Here is a 16,626-nt window from a genome sequence, read left to right as displayed (position 1 = left end):
GTGTTTATTTGAGCACTTCAGTCAGTGAACAATCAGCCTACAAAACGCTAAAATAAATCAAATAAATAATACATTTAAATATGAATCTAGCCTAAATAAGAATGTTAAATCGGCTATTTAAGAAATATTCGTTGCAAACATTACTAAAACCTCGCCCGGACCTTCTCCGACAGCTCATCAGATTTACTGTCTCGAGTCCGACTGGAACCGGTCTGTTTCTCTTTCTCTTCCCCACTGCACAGCTGCTGTTTTTAATAGCAAAGTGATTACATTTATTTTCGTTTATTTAGGTTATAAAGTTAATTTAGACATATATTTGGAACACTTTTTATTTGTTAAATTTAAGTTTTTGTTTTTTAAAGTAACGACCAAGTCATCACGATTTCAATTAAAACCCATAGATATAAGCACGCTTTGCAGAACATGGAAGCGCCAGCCAGCGCTATGTGAAACTTCATTTTTGCTCATAAAGGTAAGACTAATATATCATCCGAAACTGTAAAAAAATAATTTAAATAATTCAAATCGAAAACAAAACTCTTCCAATAGCTATAGGCCTAATGCATATGCATTTAGGTATTAAAGCCGCGTCAATGAGCAAATGGCATCAGGATCGTCAACCAGTGGCGGTTCTAGACAAATTTGACTAGGGGGGCCAAGGAGGGGCCAGTGTTTAACCAGAGGGGCACATTAAAAAATGACAACAAGTGATATTTAAAGATTATAAACTTTATTTTACTTTAAAATCATACAAACATTTTAGGGATGCTCATATTGACCGTTCACTGTTAATCGACAGTAAGAAGTACTATAAGTTAAACGGTTTAATTATTTTTTACGTTTGCTGCATGGTGAAAGAAAAAAATAATGTTTACTCACGGGCGCGTGTGGACACGTGCAGTGCGGCTGTTTAGACATATTTTGATGAGTAAGCACCTGCTTTACCTTCTCTTAGTTTGTGTAACTGATGTAGTAGCCTATGTGCTGCACGATAGCAACGGCGATGTTGCGTTATCAGAGAGTGAATCCATGAATACATGAATTCAAATTCTGAATTAATTATAGTCTTAAAAGTGCGCGCTCCCCTTACAATCACTGGAAAGCTGTCACTCATACATTACTGTAGTTCATCGCAATCTCTCAAAGTTAATAAAAGGTAATGAAATCACATTTACACAGTACAATTAATCTCTTATTTACATCATGTCTACACTTTCTTTGTTTTAATGAGAGAGTTCTCAGAGGTGTAGAGTTTCAGCAGAACTAAACCGGCACTTGATCACAATGAACAGCTGTATATTTTTATTAACTAACGTTAACAAAGATTTTACAAAGCCATTTACAAACTTGATTTAATTATCAGTGTGAAAAACAAAAGTAACACGGTTTTGTGCAAGAACAACAAGTCACTCACGAAATGAAATTGTTTTGCTTACTTTCGACTCTTGCAACAGGAGAAATAAATCGTAGCTCCTCTATCCGAGAGTAGTTCTAATTGTTGCTGCAGTGTTTGTGTGCGCCGCTCTAATTTACCCATTTAAGTAGAACGATGCGTCGCATTAGTTCCGCTTTTGGCGCTCGTGTGTAAAACCATAATTAATTTATTTTATTTTATTTGGTCAGTACGGGGGGGCCACAGGGGTGGCCAAGGACATGTCTACAGGGGCACGGGCCTCCCTTGGCCTCCGTGTAGAACCGCCACTGTCGTCAACTTCATCTTTGTGTCAAATACTAGTTTTTTAATAAATAATTCAAATATCTCCCTACTTTTTCCCCGACACATTCATGGTAATTATTTTTGCTGGGGCTTTGCGGTCAGCTTTAGCCTATGCGTGCATTTAAAGCAGAGGCGCAGTTGTCATTACGACAGTCACAGCCCTAGTTTTGCTTAAACCATTTAAGTGGGCCCGACTGTACTTTATAGTGTCTCTCAAATATTACTAAATTTCTCTCTCTCTCTTTTTTTTTTTTTTGTTGCTGTTTCTGTGTTAGTGGCGCAGCAGTCTGATCTTCTTCATTCATATTTAAGCGCAAATGAGAACCGTTTTGCGGGGGATGCAAGGTGTATGGAAAAAAAAAAACGAATATTGAATCTCAATTTAAAATCGAATGCCAACCCACCGAACGAATATTAGTCCTACTAACAACCAATTTTTTTTAAATAGTAATTTACTCGTTTGTTTAATTTCAACAAAAATAATATCCTATGGGATTTTTAAAAAGTGATGTGAGTGGCAGTGTGTGTGTGTGTGTGTGTGTGTGTGTGTGCGGGAGGCAGAGCGGCAGAGAGATGCGACAGAGTTGCGAAATTGCAGGCGCGGCTCGAAATGGCTGTTATTTCAAATAGTGTAGCCTACCATATTTTAAACTAATCGGTTAACCGGTTTCAACCGGCTAATGAGGCTCGGTGGTCGGTCAAGAAATTTTTTAGTTTTCGCCATCCCTAACTGGAATTGACTTAAGTTATGTTTGAGACACAATCAAGATGTTTCAGGAAATCTCAAAAGGTTAAGGTAAAAGGACAGAAAACATCAGACAGAAGTAGTGAGTTTGATGACGTCTTTAATAGAAAACAGCAAAGTGATTTTACAAGCCAACACACTCCACCATGACAGATTTAGCATGTTTAGCCAGTTTAAATAGCAAACGTGAAGCCTATTTACAAGCTCTACAGCAGATTCAGTGTAACAACTCTGACTGACGATGAGCCCCTTACTGGACGTGAAACGACTCGAATGAAGGTGACAGAATGAATCTACGAATGAGTTTAGTGCAGACGATCTCCAGCGGATCGGAAACACCGGTGAAGAACGGGGGAAGGCGACGGCGGGGGGAGTATCTAACCCTAACCAGAGCTGACGGATTCCTGGGCTTTGGCTTTGCTCCTGCGGTTTTTAGAGGACCGAACTTCCTCCATGAGATCTTTCAGATACTGGATCTCTCGGCTGATGGAATCGGCTTTTTCTTGGAGCTCGCGGTTTCTCTTCTCCAGCTCGGAGCACTCGGAGTTCAGCGTCTCCTGCTCGCTGCGTTTCTTCTGCCGGTAACGAGTCGCTGCCGTTTTGTTCTGCTCCATCTTCTTCAGTTTCTTCTCCACCACTTTAGGAGCGCCGGGGGCCTTTACGCGGCTCGTGGGGGCCGGCGTGGCGTCCGGGTCGGGTTTGGAGTAGGGTTTGGTTCTGGAGGAGCCCGCGGGCTTCGGTGAGGGTTCGGGATCTGATTGGTGAAGTGGAGATCCGGAGACGGAGATCCCGCTATCGCTGTCGGATGGATCGCTGCTCGCCTCCTCTTTAGGAGCCAGCAGGAGCACGATGTGGGATGGAGTCAGCATGATTTCTGCGGACTGGATCACAGACACCTCGCTGCCCAGCTCCAGCGTGTAGGTCGGATCAAGAGACCGCGCCGGAGACGGAGGCTCGGATTTGACCTCCACGGGCTCCTGAGGCCCGTCCGCCGGTTCCGGGAGAGGAAGGTCGAGGGGCAGAGGAGGCAGCGGCAGACCCAGCTCCGACGAGTCGAACGGGAGCGAATCCAGGTCCAGATCCATGTCGGTGTCCAGACAGGCCAGCAGCTCCTCTGGGGAACTGGGAGGCTCGTCTGAATCGCACGATCCGATGAGAGAATCCAGGTCAAAGTCATTCAGGTCTAACTTCTCCGTCATCCAATCCATGCCAGAAAACGCATCGCCTGGAGGACGAAAAAGAGAACATTTTAGTAAAGGTGATTCATGTCGAAATGCACGTTCTAGTATAAAATTGTCAGCTTGTGTAAATCATTGATCATTAGGAAAACACCCCAAATCATGTAAACTATGCAGCCAAACCAGTGATACACGTCTGTGTAATGGACTAAACCTGATTTGAAAAACATCATTTTCACATTACCTACACATATATACGGCAGTGTTCATCTAGTAAATGGTAAAGAGAACTAGTAAATCTCTGAAAAATAGTATGCAGCACATTTGGTTTTTACTAATGGTTGCATTTTAGTTATTATCAGTATTTTAAATGTTTTTATTTCTTTCCATTTTAATTTTAAAGTTTTAGTAATTTAGTTGGACTTATGCCAATTTTATTTATTTAATATTTAATGTTCCATGAAAATATTTTATAAATTTCCTACCATGAATATATCAACTTAATTTTTTTATCAGTAATATACATGGATAAGAACTTCATTTGGACAGCTTTAAAGGCGATTTTCTCAGTATTTAGATTTTTTTGCACCCTCAGATTTTAGATTTCAAAATAGTTGTATCTCGGCCAAATATCATCCTAACAAACCCTACCATCATCAGCTTATTTATGCTTATTTATTAACTTTAATAACCCTGGTTCCATTCAGTTGAGTCATACTGAAAGCAATCTCAAAACTGACCAAGGCCCTTTTTTTGCATACAAGCGTAATGCATTTAGAGTTTCTAGTGCAAGCGTGCAGGGGTTCAGTGTGTAAAGTGTCACCTTTGCTCTGCTCGGACTCCGTTTGCGCGGTGAGCAGCGCAGGCGTCCAGGAGAGCGACAGCAGCTCTGACTTACACCCTACAGAAGCGGGACGAGAGGGAGAGAGGGGCGAGAGAGAGGAGGAAGATTCAGCGTAGGAAGAGGAGAGGGGCGAAGACGACCCCTCTGATAGAGCACTCTCCTCATCTTCGTCCAGAAGGGGCCCAAAGGGGTCAGCCATCAGAGATGAGGGCCCCAGGAACAGGGCCCCCATGTCCTCCAAACTCATCTGAGACACCAAGGACATGGCAGACGGTCAGAGGGGAAGCGGAGCGGGACAGGGGTTCGGGTGAGCTGGTGAACGGTGTGGATATGCTGTCTTTAGCAGCAGAGCTGTGGGTGGATGCCACAAGGGACCTGAAAGAAACCAGAGGATATCACATTACAGAGACTGAAGAATAAAACTGGAAATTAGATTTTTATTTTTATAAATCACACTCAGTTTTGAAGCTCTAAGCAACTTTATATATTGTTTTGCATAGTTTGCACAGGGTTCATTTACCTCATATTAGTTAGGCAAATCATAAGCGTCACAAAGGAACCAGTTTTTAATTCACAACCCTTGCTGGAGGCAAGATTTAACAGGAAAAAACTGGCATTTTAATTCACTTTCTTGCTGTTTAACCAGTTGTGATTGCAAGCACTGTAAACCAGTTTATCCAGTCTCTAAACTGCCTAAAGGCGTTCCAGTTAAACCAGAGGCCATCTGGGAGAAACCTGAGCCACATTCACTTCCCCATTACTAATATTTACCAGCCCTAACCTTCTCGTCTTAACAACTATTATTAACACACACTAGTAGTTCCCCCTAGGCAGGAGTTTCCCCGCCCTTCCCGAAAACATTTCCTAATATGGTCATAAGTACGGGAAGCCCCGCCCCCCGGTTCCTGCGCGAGATGAAGGTGCCCCTGACGCCCTCGCGCCATTTCCAGCGCTCAGCATGCGGCCGCGGTCACGAGAAAGGAGCGCGCGCGCCATTTTGAGGTGCCACGTTGCCGCTCCGCCACAAGAGACCGAAAAAGTCCGAATGTTTACTTTATTGATTAGCTTGATTAGCGCGTGTCAGACTGTTACATCACGACATAAGCATCAAAACAAAGAGAGATCGTTCGAACACAAGAAACACAACAACACTGTGCTAGTGCTAAACGTCAAATTAGGCTATTTATAACTAATGCTAACAAATAGCTGAACGATTTTTTCGACTGAATCAAATATCAAGTGTTGAGAAGTACTTACGCCATTTTGCCAAATAGAGCCAGTGCACTTGAGCGCTGCACTGCCGGATTTGCCGCTGCGATTGTTGCCGCTGCGAGCCGCTAAACTGCCATGATTCCCGCGGGAGAGCTTCGTGCGGAGAGACTAGAGCGAGTGAGAGAGAAAACGTAGAAACGGCAGCGCTTCAGCTTTTATACGCGCGCATCACACCCACGCGGTGAGCTTCCACCGCACCCGTTTGCTCGTATCACTCCGCCAATATCTGCTTGCTGATTGGCCTCTGCGCCTGTCAATATTGAGCAAACAAGTAGTACCTAAATATTTACGTTCTCACGGGATGTAGGTCAAGCGCCAAGCTCTGACAGGAAACAAAGGCGTCGAAATGACATTATTAGGTTAAATATTCTGAATAAAATAAAACAGATTTTAATAACGATTTACTTTAAGATTTTATTGCCAAAGGAAGCTGATGCTAATTTAAAGTAGGCTAATTCCTACTTTTCCGATCTGATTATTAATAGAGAAAAGAGTGTTAAATACACACGAAATGCTTTACATATGTTAGTAATTAAAGCAAGCAGCAATTAAATCTCAGGAAAATCTTTTATTGTTATTTTCGACACTTTTGCGAAACTACAACACGTCTACACGAGAGTAAAACAGAGTTTCTGAAACTGTCGGAGTCTGGCCTCTAGTGATCATCGATGAAGAGACAGCTCTTTGTATTTCCTGCTTGTTTGGTCTGATTATTGATTATGGAATGGAGAAATAATGGTTACATGAAATGCCCAAAATATTCTAGAGCTTCAGTCAAGCAGCAATTCAGTCTTAGGAAAATCTTTTTTATTATTTTGACACTTTTGGAAATGTACTACAACACTAAAACACATGCCAAAGTTAGAAGTAGTATATTTTTGTTTAATGCAAATCTTATGGTATTTTCATGGCAAAAACAATGAAAGAAATAGGCCTACAAATATAACAAATACAATATATAACAAAAAGTTTCACACAAGTTTTTTTTACATTAACATAATTATGATAAAACTTTTGGCAAAATTAAACAGCTCATTAAGTGAGTTCACTTAAGCAGAAGAATCCAGTGAAATATGTTTGACAGAAAGGGGAATCTTGCAAAACATACATTAAGGAAGGTCTTCACCTTATTTAGGATATAGGAAAATATTTGGCTGAATTTCAATTATTTGAAAATCTGGTATCTGAGAGTGCAAAATTTTTTTTTTGAGAAAATTGCCTTTAAAGTTTTGCCTTTAAAGTCCATAATTAAGTACTTAGAAATGCATATTCCCATTCAAAAAGTAAGTTTTGATATATTTACGGTAGGAAATCTTCATGGAACATCGAAAAATCAATCATTTTGACCCATACAATGTATTGTTGGCTATCTCTACAAATATACCTGTGCTATTTAAATGTGCATGTAACGATTATTAACAGGTCTGATCTCAGAGAGAGGAATTTAACATTTGTTTACTTCCTGATTAAAAGCCTCAGTTACAGCTGGATCAGTTCACTCATTTCCTGAAAGACAAATATGGACTGGAACCCAACAAAAGATAATACTATGAAATAGATTCTGTAGATCCAGTTTTTAAAGAGTCCATTTCTTGAAGACATGGTTTGGATTCTGTAAAAATTATAGAATCCTTTTGTTGTGCTTTTTTAACGTATTCCAAAGCCAATAGCAAAGCACTGCGTCAGCTGTGAAAATCAAAAACTCTCTTGGCATACAGACTCCAGTCCCCATTGCTGCATGTTACACCATTTTCAGCTTTGAGCCTAACCCTAAATATAGGTGAACGTAAAGGAGATTGACTTTTTATGTTCAAACACTGCTGTCTGTATACATTAGAATGAGCCACTTCTTTCTCCTGATGACCTAAATCCATCTTGATTCTCTAAATGTGGTTTACACCAGAACACCAGAAGGTCTGATACCTTTTGGTTTGCTCTCATCTCTAGTGAACAAGCAGCAATCCTTATGTTCACCATTATACACTATTTCATATCTCCATCTCTGAGAGCAGGTTCTCTCTCATGTCCATCAGCTCTTCAAGGCCGGCCTTAATCTGTCCTGCCACCTCCTGGATCTGCTGGGCGAATCTGGTCTTGGACTCTTTCTTGAGTTTCTGTGAATCCTGATCGGTGAAGTAGAAGTCCATGCCGAGAGCAAAGCCCCGAACGACGCCGGAGGATCTGTTCATCACGCTGAGCGCGGTCGACGTTCCTCCTGCTTTCCTGAGCAGACGCACGATCTTTGCGGATCTCACGTTCACTCGCTCCAGCGTCAGCAGGTCATACTGTCTGAGCTTCTCCATCTCTTTGTTAATGTTATTTAAGTAACATTCAATGTCTTCCATCTCCCTTTGGTACTCCTGCAAGATCGTTTCCACCTTCTTCCGGACCTGATTTTTCTTGACTTTGTTGGTGATGGCGGCCGAGGCCCCGGTGACCCCTCCTGCGGCCGCGACGCCGACCCCGACCGCCGTGATGGCCAGAGACGCTCCCATAGTCACGGGGGACAGGAGGATCCCCGCCACCGCCGCCACTCCGCCCACGGCTCCCGTAGCTCCTCCGGTGATGCCCGCGATCCTCACGCCTTTGTGTGTCTTATCCACCGCGTCGGCCACTTCCTGCAGCTCAGCGGCCTGTCGTTCCAGAGCGCTCGCACAACTCGGCAGATGAGAAACAAAGTCCTCTAAAGCGTTTGTGAAACCTTCACTTTTACGCATGAAGCTCCTGCAGACACACAAGAGCAAGAGGGTAAATGTCTCTTATGCTCTGCATTTATTTGATCAAAAATACAGAAAAAAACAGTAATGCAAAATGTTATTACAATATAAAATAATCATTTTTATTTTAATAAACTTTAACACATAATTTATTCCTGTGATGCAATGCTGAGTGTCACATGATCCTTCAGAAATCTTTCTAATATGCCGATTTATTATTAGAATTATCAATGTTGGAAACATTTGTGCTGACAAATATTTTTTGGGACCTGTGTAGCTTTTTCCAGGATTCGTTGATGAATAACAAGTTAAAAAGAACAAAATTTATTTAAATTTATGCGTTCACTGTTTATTCATTCAACACATCCTTGGTGAATAAAAGTATTAATTTCTTTCAAAAAAAGAATAAAAACATACTGATCACAAACTTTTGAACAGTACTGTATATTGTTAGAAAACCTCTCTAATTTAAATGAATGCTGTTCTTTTTAACATTTCATTGATCAAAGAATCCTAATAAAAGTATCACAGGTTTCAAAAAAGGTTTCCAACACTGATAATAAATCAGAATATTAGAATGATTAATTACAGATATAAATTAATAGAAAAACATTATTTTACATCGTACTAATATTTCACAATATTACATTTTTTTCTCTATTTTTGATCAAATGAACACAGCCTTGATGAGCAGAAGAAAAAACCATTGAAAAAGCTACTGATCCCCAACTTTTTGTACGTATACTTTAAAGACATAGAATGTGTATATTTATACGTATCTCTGTGGCTTTACTTTACCTGAAGTCTGAATCTGACACCACTGTAGATTCTCCTGACATGAACAAAAACAATTTTTTTGTGGTTTAATGTCTTACCAACAGAAAATGAAAAAAGTGATGCCTACTTTTAGCACTGCGGGAAAAAGCCTCATAATGGCTGTACTCAAATAACAGACAAAGGCATTTATATTATTTTGCAAATATAAAGTTATGAAAACGTCATATGAAGCCGTGTATTTTGTGTCTTACTCAAAGTGTTTCTCGTCTGTAAGCATTTTGTTTCCTGATGGAAAGAGAGCAAAGCTTCAGTCTTTATTATTCTGACACTTCAGTCACACTTGTGATGATCTGTGACTGAAGTGAACAAATAAATGTATATTTTTAATCTTTTCTAAAGGTTTCTCATAATTTTAGAATCACGTTTAGGAGAGTAAATGACACACGGACAGAGTTCATACCTGTGGCTCAATGTTGCGAAACCGTTGGACCAAATGATCCGGCAGAGCTGCTATGACAATCATATTCTTCTGTATTTTGGGATGCTAGGATGAAAAGTCAAGATTTACAATTTAAAATATAAGTATTTATTTATGAATATGCTATTGACAGTGTTGGGGAAAGTTACTTTTAAAAGCAATGCGTTACAATATTGAGTTACTCCTTAAAAAATTTACTAATTACGTTACTTAGTTACATTTTATAGAAAGTAATGCGTTGCGTTACTTTTGCGTTACTTTTTAAATCTGGGCAGGGCTTGCTCATTTTTTTTATATAAAAAGTTGTATTTTTGTCAAATAAAAAAGCCTTTTCACAGCAAAAGCCTCAGTCTTAGAGAAAAGTAAATTGTCGTCTGTACAGTAGACCGCAGAAGAACAAAAGAACAAAACTCTTCAGCAATAAAAAATAAAAACAAATGTAAGATTATCTTGAGTCGTTTTTGCTTATTAGTATGGATGAATTGGATCATCGAAGGTTGATAAAGTGGGATTTAAATACATAAAAAATGACGGTTTTTATTTATTTTGAGGAATATGTATCTGTTTTTTAGTGAGTGAGACTAAAGTAACATCTTACAATTTCTCTCAACAAAAAAAAAAAGTAATATTATTACATAACATGTGTTTTTTGTAATGCATTACCCTCAACACTGGCTATAGATCACATTTGAAAGAAAAAGAAGTGACCTGTATTTGCTTCTGTTGCTGTGCCTCAGGACAGCGTGAAATGAGTTCAGGAGGATTCCCAGATTTAGTTCTCAGACGTGGAAGAGGAGGATCCACTCGTGTCTCACACACATTCTCTGTCTTCAATGACACGCAGAAAAACACACATGATGCACAAGAAACTCAACTATTTATGATGTCTGCCGTAGAGAAACTGATGTTCTTAGGTGCTTTACCTCGGTCACTGTCTGGTCTCCACTGGAGCAGTCCAGTCCGGTCTGATACAGTCCAGGATCCATCAGCTGCAATGGAAAACATCACCATTTTACACCTGAGCAGTGTTTCAGAGCACATTGAGACCGGTTTATCAGTCGGACCGGTTCCACTGCTCATTCAGATCATCACTCATCATTCTGTCTTTCACTTTCACCATCATTTACTGCCTAAATCACAAAATCATCATCTGTTTGGCTTGAACATTCGTAAACATGCTAATAATCGATGAAGACTATTGGTGCTCTCACCTTGCGGGCTCCTGGAGTCTTTCGAGGAGCAGGTTTCGGAGGAGATCGCTGCAGAACAGATTAGAAATCATTAGGACGCCACGCGTCTCGAATCCACTCGAAGAACCTGAACTTCAGGGTTTTGCTCGAAGATTGAGGAAACTACTAGTGTGTTTATGTCTGGATGACTTCTTTTCTTTTTTTAATTTCTAATAACTAGTATTTCATAAAACTATGATGCGTTTTTAAATGACCAGATTGGTACTGATATATAAATATGAATAGTGTAATAAACATATGGCATTGTAATATTATCATCACAGATCCACTGTATTTCTCGTAAACAACGGCAGTGGAAACACAACAAAATGAAAACACATGAATGACACAGACATTATAGGTTGAAAACACAAGTGAAAATCTCTTACATTGTCCATCTTCTGTGGATGATGAAGCTCACGGTCAGTGTTTCTGTCTGCGGTGTGTGAAACACTCAATCATCCGGCATGAAGAGAATGAGGCTCCGCTTCGGTAAAACACTTTCACTTACAACACAAAAGAACTGTTTACAAATGTTAGCTGGCAGTTTGTTGTTTTTGGCTTCATTGTTTGAATGCTTTATATCTAAAGGAGATTCTTTACATAAACTTGAAGATCTAGTGAGGACTGAAGTGGTTTAATGTCATGGGAATCAACCATTGTATTTGAGTCACACACGTGTAGAGCATCTTGATATTGATGGATCAATGAAAAATCTTTAACATCCATGGAATCTTTGCATTAGACAAAAGGTTCTTCAGATTTATAAAATATTCACACTAAGAAAATAAAAAGGTTGTTTTAGGAAATGTTCACTCTGGCATCACTGCAAAAACACAAACAAACAAAAACACCTTTTCTCTTCATATATAAGAGTATTTCTCTTTAGGCATGTGACAGTGCCAAATTTCATGTTGCAATAATTGCTGCCGTTTATCATGGTATATGGTATGATCGTAATATTGAAAAAGCTGCAAAAAGTGTTATAATGTAACAGGTTTAAAAACATTTTTAAGAACAGGACACTTAAATACAACGAAGCAACAAATGTTTCAAACAGATTAAAGTGCAAAACAATTATTATTTAACCTTAGTTAATGTATTAATATTAACAATGAGCAATGTTACAGAAGTTGTTGTTTTTCTTTAAAAAAAATACAACTGCTAGCTCATGTCCATTAAATAAAAGTTACAACTTTTGTGTTATTAAATGCTGAAATGAACTAGATTAATAAATGCTTCAGAAGATTTTTATTGGCAGTTTATGTTAAGTAGAGCCTTAATGTAAAGTATAACCAAACAATAATTTGCATTAAAACACTGTAAAAAGTGAACAGTTGGATCAACTTAAAAAAATTACTTCAATTGGTAACACCTAAAAAATTTAAGTTGATTGAACTAAGATTATTTAAGTGTGATTGACCACACTTAGAACATCTTAGTTCAATCAACTTAATTTTTTTAGGTGTTACCAATTGAAGTAATTTTTTTAAGTTGATCCAACTGTTCACTTTTTACAGTGAACGTTTTTTGAAAATAAATGGCATATGAAGTCTTTAAGTATTAAGGACTGTAACAAATGGCTGTTTGAAACATTTAAATCCTGTTCAGCACCATAAAGTAGGTTTAAAAGACACTTAATATTCAGTGACACTATCAGATGAGAACGCAACTAGAAATGACCTGAACAGTCGTCTGCAGAGCTGCTTATAGCTGATATTGAAATTCTCTCATATTTCCTGAATAATAAGCTGTTATTTGCTGCTGTATTATATAGAAGTCAACATTTGAAGTGGATCAAAAAAGTTGACCCTCGAGCAACAACGGGTATTGTTTTGTTTTTTAGGACAACTTTGATGACATTCAGATGTTTTCAAGCAGGTTTATTGTGTGCAAATATGCCGTGCTTGTGTGTTTTGTCTTGTGAGATCTGACAGTCATTCATCAGCGCTGAGATCTCCTCACACAGCTGCTGGTTTCTGACGAAGTCTAGTCAACTACATACAATGTTCTGCAATGAATTTATTCAATTTGAAGGTGATAGTGTGATGGAAAGACACAGAGCTAAAGCACAAGACTTTGAGAAAAAAACATTCACGACCAAACATCATGAAAACTACCTAATCATTCACTAACCCATAAGATTCAGCTGTAGTTGAGTCATGTGCTTGATGTCAAACTAACACGTTATTCTCAGGCTAACAATGAAACACTTCATCAGAGCATCTCAAGAGTTCAAGCACATTTAGCTGAAGAACATGTGGCACGCAGACAGTTTTTAAAGAACCTTTTCTATTACATCTAAAAATAACAGAATTTGTTAACTTAACTTAAAGGGACAGATCACACAAATATTAAAGGGATGGTTCGGAGTAGAATTGACTTCATTGCTATGCACTCCGAAGCCCATCTAAATACCCCATCCGAAGTTTATTTTACCTTAGTCAAACATTTATGGAGATATTAGAGTTTTCCGAATTGCTTGTTACAGGAGTGAATGGTACATGTGATGTATCTCGTAAACTGCACCACTAAACGTGCAAGTAATCTTACCAAACTTGTACAGTAGTGTAAATAGGTTATGTACTCACAAAACGCTGCATCAGAACATTTGTAAGTCCACCATGAGTGTTTTAAAAACACGTTTTACCCGATCCCTACTAGTCTCAGAAACTACAAATGGCGACACGTTGACGTCACGTCCCTGGTTTGAAAAAAGCACGTAAAAGTCCTCCTACACGTTGACATGCACACAGATGTAGTAGGAGGACTTTCACGTGCTTTTTTCAAACCAGGGAAGTGACGTCGACTTGTAGTTTCTGAGACTAGTAGTTCTCGGGTAAAACGTGTTTTTAAAACACTCATGGTGGACTTACAAATGTTCTGATGCAGCGTTTTGTGAGTACATAACCTACTTACACTACTGTACAAGTTTGGTAAGATTACTTGCACGTTTAGTGGTGCAGTTTACGAGATACATCACATGTACCATTCACTCCTGTAACAAGCAATTCGAAAAACTCTAATATCTCCATAAATGTTTGACTAAGGTAAAATAAACTTCGGATGGGGTATTTACATGGGCTTCGGAGTGCATAGCAATGAAGTCAATTCTACTCCGAACCATCCCTTTAACATTCTGTCATTCTATCAGTTCCAAACCTGTCTGAGTTTCTTTAGTTTATGAACACAAAAGAAGGTATTTCCATTAATGTGTACCCAAACCGTTGATGTAGAGGTAGAAGTCAATGTCTACCATCAACTGTTTGGTTACCAACATTCTTCAAAATGTCTTATTTTTGTGTTCAACCACTAAAAGAATCTCATACAGGTTTGTGACAGCAAACAAATGAGGACAAATGAACTACCCCTTTAATTCAATGCATCTTGGTGACAAACAAAAAACAGATGGCTTTTGTTTGTGTACTCCGGTCACACTAATAATTTGCAGCATAATTATACAGGCCTCTGGTTTAATGTCCATGTTTTTCATAATACACAACAAAAATTTAAACAAGTTCAACAGTAAAAGATTATTCCAGAAGGAGTCCAGATAGATGTGTTATTGTCCCACGGCACGCATCGGTTCTCACAGACCTTTGAGATTTGAAAAATATTCCTTCTGGAACTTCTTAAAGTCCTTCGCGGTGAAGACGGATTGCTCCTTCGGTTCAGAGGCGGACGGATCGGGCTGATGACAGGCGCGGCGACCCGAATGCTGCCGGATGATCTAAAGAAAACACACGATATATCATGACACATGATCAAGTCTCAATCTGTATGTGTGACACGATCAGTCGTCGGAGATACAGACCTTTCCCGTGTCTTTGCTCGATGTTTTATAACCAGCTCCCAGGAAATACTTCAGATTGGACTGCAGCTGATTTTTCTTCTGCTTCTTTCTGTATTCATCTGAGGAAAACAGAAGCATTCAACAGGTGGAATGAGAATCTGAAGCGTACAGAAGCAGAGCAGATCATAACATTACAGTAATAATGTTCAAACTGAAGCCTGACCTTACTGTGATCGCTACATTAGTGTTTCGAGCAGATTTGTGGATGTCTGTGTAGGTTAAGTAGGTTTGAAAAGTTTGGAGAATGTTTCGAGTAGGTTTGAGGAGATCTGAGATTGAGTTGAAGTTGTTTGGGCAGGCTTCAAAAAGAGGTTTGCATTTTTTGAGGAGGTTTAAGAGTACGGCACAGGTTTAAGGGACGTCTGAAGAGATTTGGGGATGTTTGGGCAGGTTTAAAGGAGGTTTGAGCATATTTTGAGGAGGTTTGAGTGAGATCTGCACAAATTTGAGGGGTGTCTGATGAGGTTTGGAGATGTTTAGGGAGGTTTAAGGCATGTTTAAGCAGGTTTTGAGTAGATTTAAGAAGATTTGAGCAGGGTTGATGATGTGTGAGCAGGTTTTAACGGGTTCTACACAGATGTAACGGTGTCTGGGGAGATTTAGGGACGTCTGGGCAGGTTCTACGGAGGTCAGACTCACCCAGAGCAGACCGGATGTGTTTGTCTTTGACCGTGTTTTTACTCCGTGATGATCCTCTGGGTCGCTGCAGCTGTCGGATCCGTTTATGAACGCCCTGTTTATCAGTGCTGATCTGCTCCATCAGCGCAGACTTACGACAGCTGCTGCTCTTCTTCTGTTTACGCTTTACTCCATCTACAGGGAGTAAATAACACTTTATCTATCTATTTATATATCTATATACCTATATCTATATATGCACACACACACACACACACACACACACACACACACACACACACACACACACACTTAAAGGAGTAGTTCACTTCCAGAACAAAAATGTACAGATAATGTACTCACCCCCTTGTTATCCACGATGTTCATGCTTTTCTTTCTTCAGTCGTAAGGAGATTGTTTTTTGAGGAAAACATTTCAGGATTTCTCTCCATATAACAGACTTCTATGGTGCCCACGAGTTTGAACTTCCAAAATGCAGCTTCATAGAGCTCTAAACGCTCCCAGCCGAGGAAAGAATTATCTTATCTAGCAAAATGATTGGTTATTTTCTAAAACATTTTTACAATTTATATACTTTTTAACCTCAAATGCTCGTCTTGTCTAGCTCTGTGTCTACTCTTTTAGAGATTAAAAAGTACATAAATTGTAAATGTTTATAGAAAATAACCGATTGTTTTGCTAGATAAGACTCTTCTTCCTCGGCTGGGATCATTTAAAGTCATTTAAAGCTGCTTTTAAAGCTGCATTTTGGAAGTTCAACCTCAGGGCACCATAGAAGTCCATTATATGGAGAGAAATCCTGAAATGTTTTCCTCAAAAACACAATTTCTTTACTACTGAAGAAGGAAAGACATAAATTTGTTTGGTTCACAAGGGGGTGAGTGCATTATCTGTAAATTTTTGTTCTCCTTTAATCCCATCCCTAAACAAAACAGACTCTACGGCAAAAACGATCATCTAATTACCTTTCTCGTTGAATAATTCCAGTCCTCTTCTGATCACGGACGCTGACATGATCAAACTGATGAATGAGGTAAAACTAAATGCAGATAAATACAAAGTACAGTGAAGCGCTCAGTGTTTTCGTGCCATGTGAAATCAGCGTGTGCGTCACAACAAACACTCGAGCAGAAACACGAGCCGCTGCAGGAAAGTTCCGCCGCTACTCTAGCCGTAT

General features: G+C 39.3%; 3 protein-coding genes across 3 annotated transcripts; all 3 read right to left on the bottom strand.

Moving 5' to 3' along the window:
• Window positions 1–2,545: 2,545 nt before the first annotated feature.
• On the bottom strand, window positions 2,546–5,894 carry LOC141346671 (cyclic AMP-dependent transcription factor ATF-4-like). Its single transcript, XM_073851603.1, has 3 exons — window positions 5,742–5,894; window positions 4,464–4,859; window positions 2,546–3,687 (listed from the first exon to the last, which is right to left on the bottom strand). The coding sequence occupies exons 2-3, from the start codon at window positions 4,747–4,749 to the stop codon at window positions 2,846–2,848; spliced, it is 1,128 nt and encodes a 375-aa protein (XP_073707704.1). The 5' UTR covers window positions 4,750–4,859; window positions 5,742–5,894; the 3' UTR covers window positions 2,546–2,845.
• A 1,850-nt stretch (window positions 5,895–7,744) lies between these two features.
• Window positions 7,745–11,355, bottom strand: LOC141346756 (apolipoprotein L6-like). Its single transcript, XM_073851706.1, has 5 exons — window positions 11,347–11,355; window positions 10,940–10,987; window positions 10,652–10,717; window positions 10,447–10,556; window positions 7,745–8,480 (listed from the first exon to the last, which is right to left on the bottom strand). Exons 1-5 carry the CDS (start codon window positions 11,353–11,355, stop codon window positions 7,745–7,747), a joined length of 969 nt encoding a protein of 322 aa, XP_073707807.1.
• A 1,604-nt stretch (window positions 11,356–12,959) lies between these two features.
• On the bottom strand, window positions 12,960–16,626 carry rps19bp1 (ribosomal protein S19 binding protein 1). Its single transcript, XM_073852281.1, has 4 exons — window positions 16,415–16,626; window positions 15,450–15,623; window positions 14,772–14,869; window positions 12,960–14,687 (listed from the first exon to the last, which is right to left on the bottom strand). The coding sequence occupies exons 1-4, from the start codon at window positions 16,461–16,463 to the stop codon at window positions 14,547–14,549; spliced, it is 462 nt and encodes a 153-aa protein (XP_073708382.1). The 5' UTR covers window positions 16,464–16,626; the 3' UTR covers window positions 12,960–14,546.

Source organism: Garra rufa, chromosome 12 (genome assembly GCF_049309525.1).
Source record: "Garra rufa chromosome 12, GarRuf1.0, whole genome shotgun sequence".
NCBI classification, from domain to species: Eukaryota; Metazoa; Chordata; class Actinopteri; order Cypriniformes; family Cyprinidae; genus Garra; species Garra rufa.
Note: the sequence above shows the minus strand (reverse complement) of the source record. Positions and strands in the feature narration are given on the sequence as shown.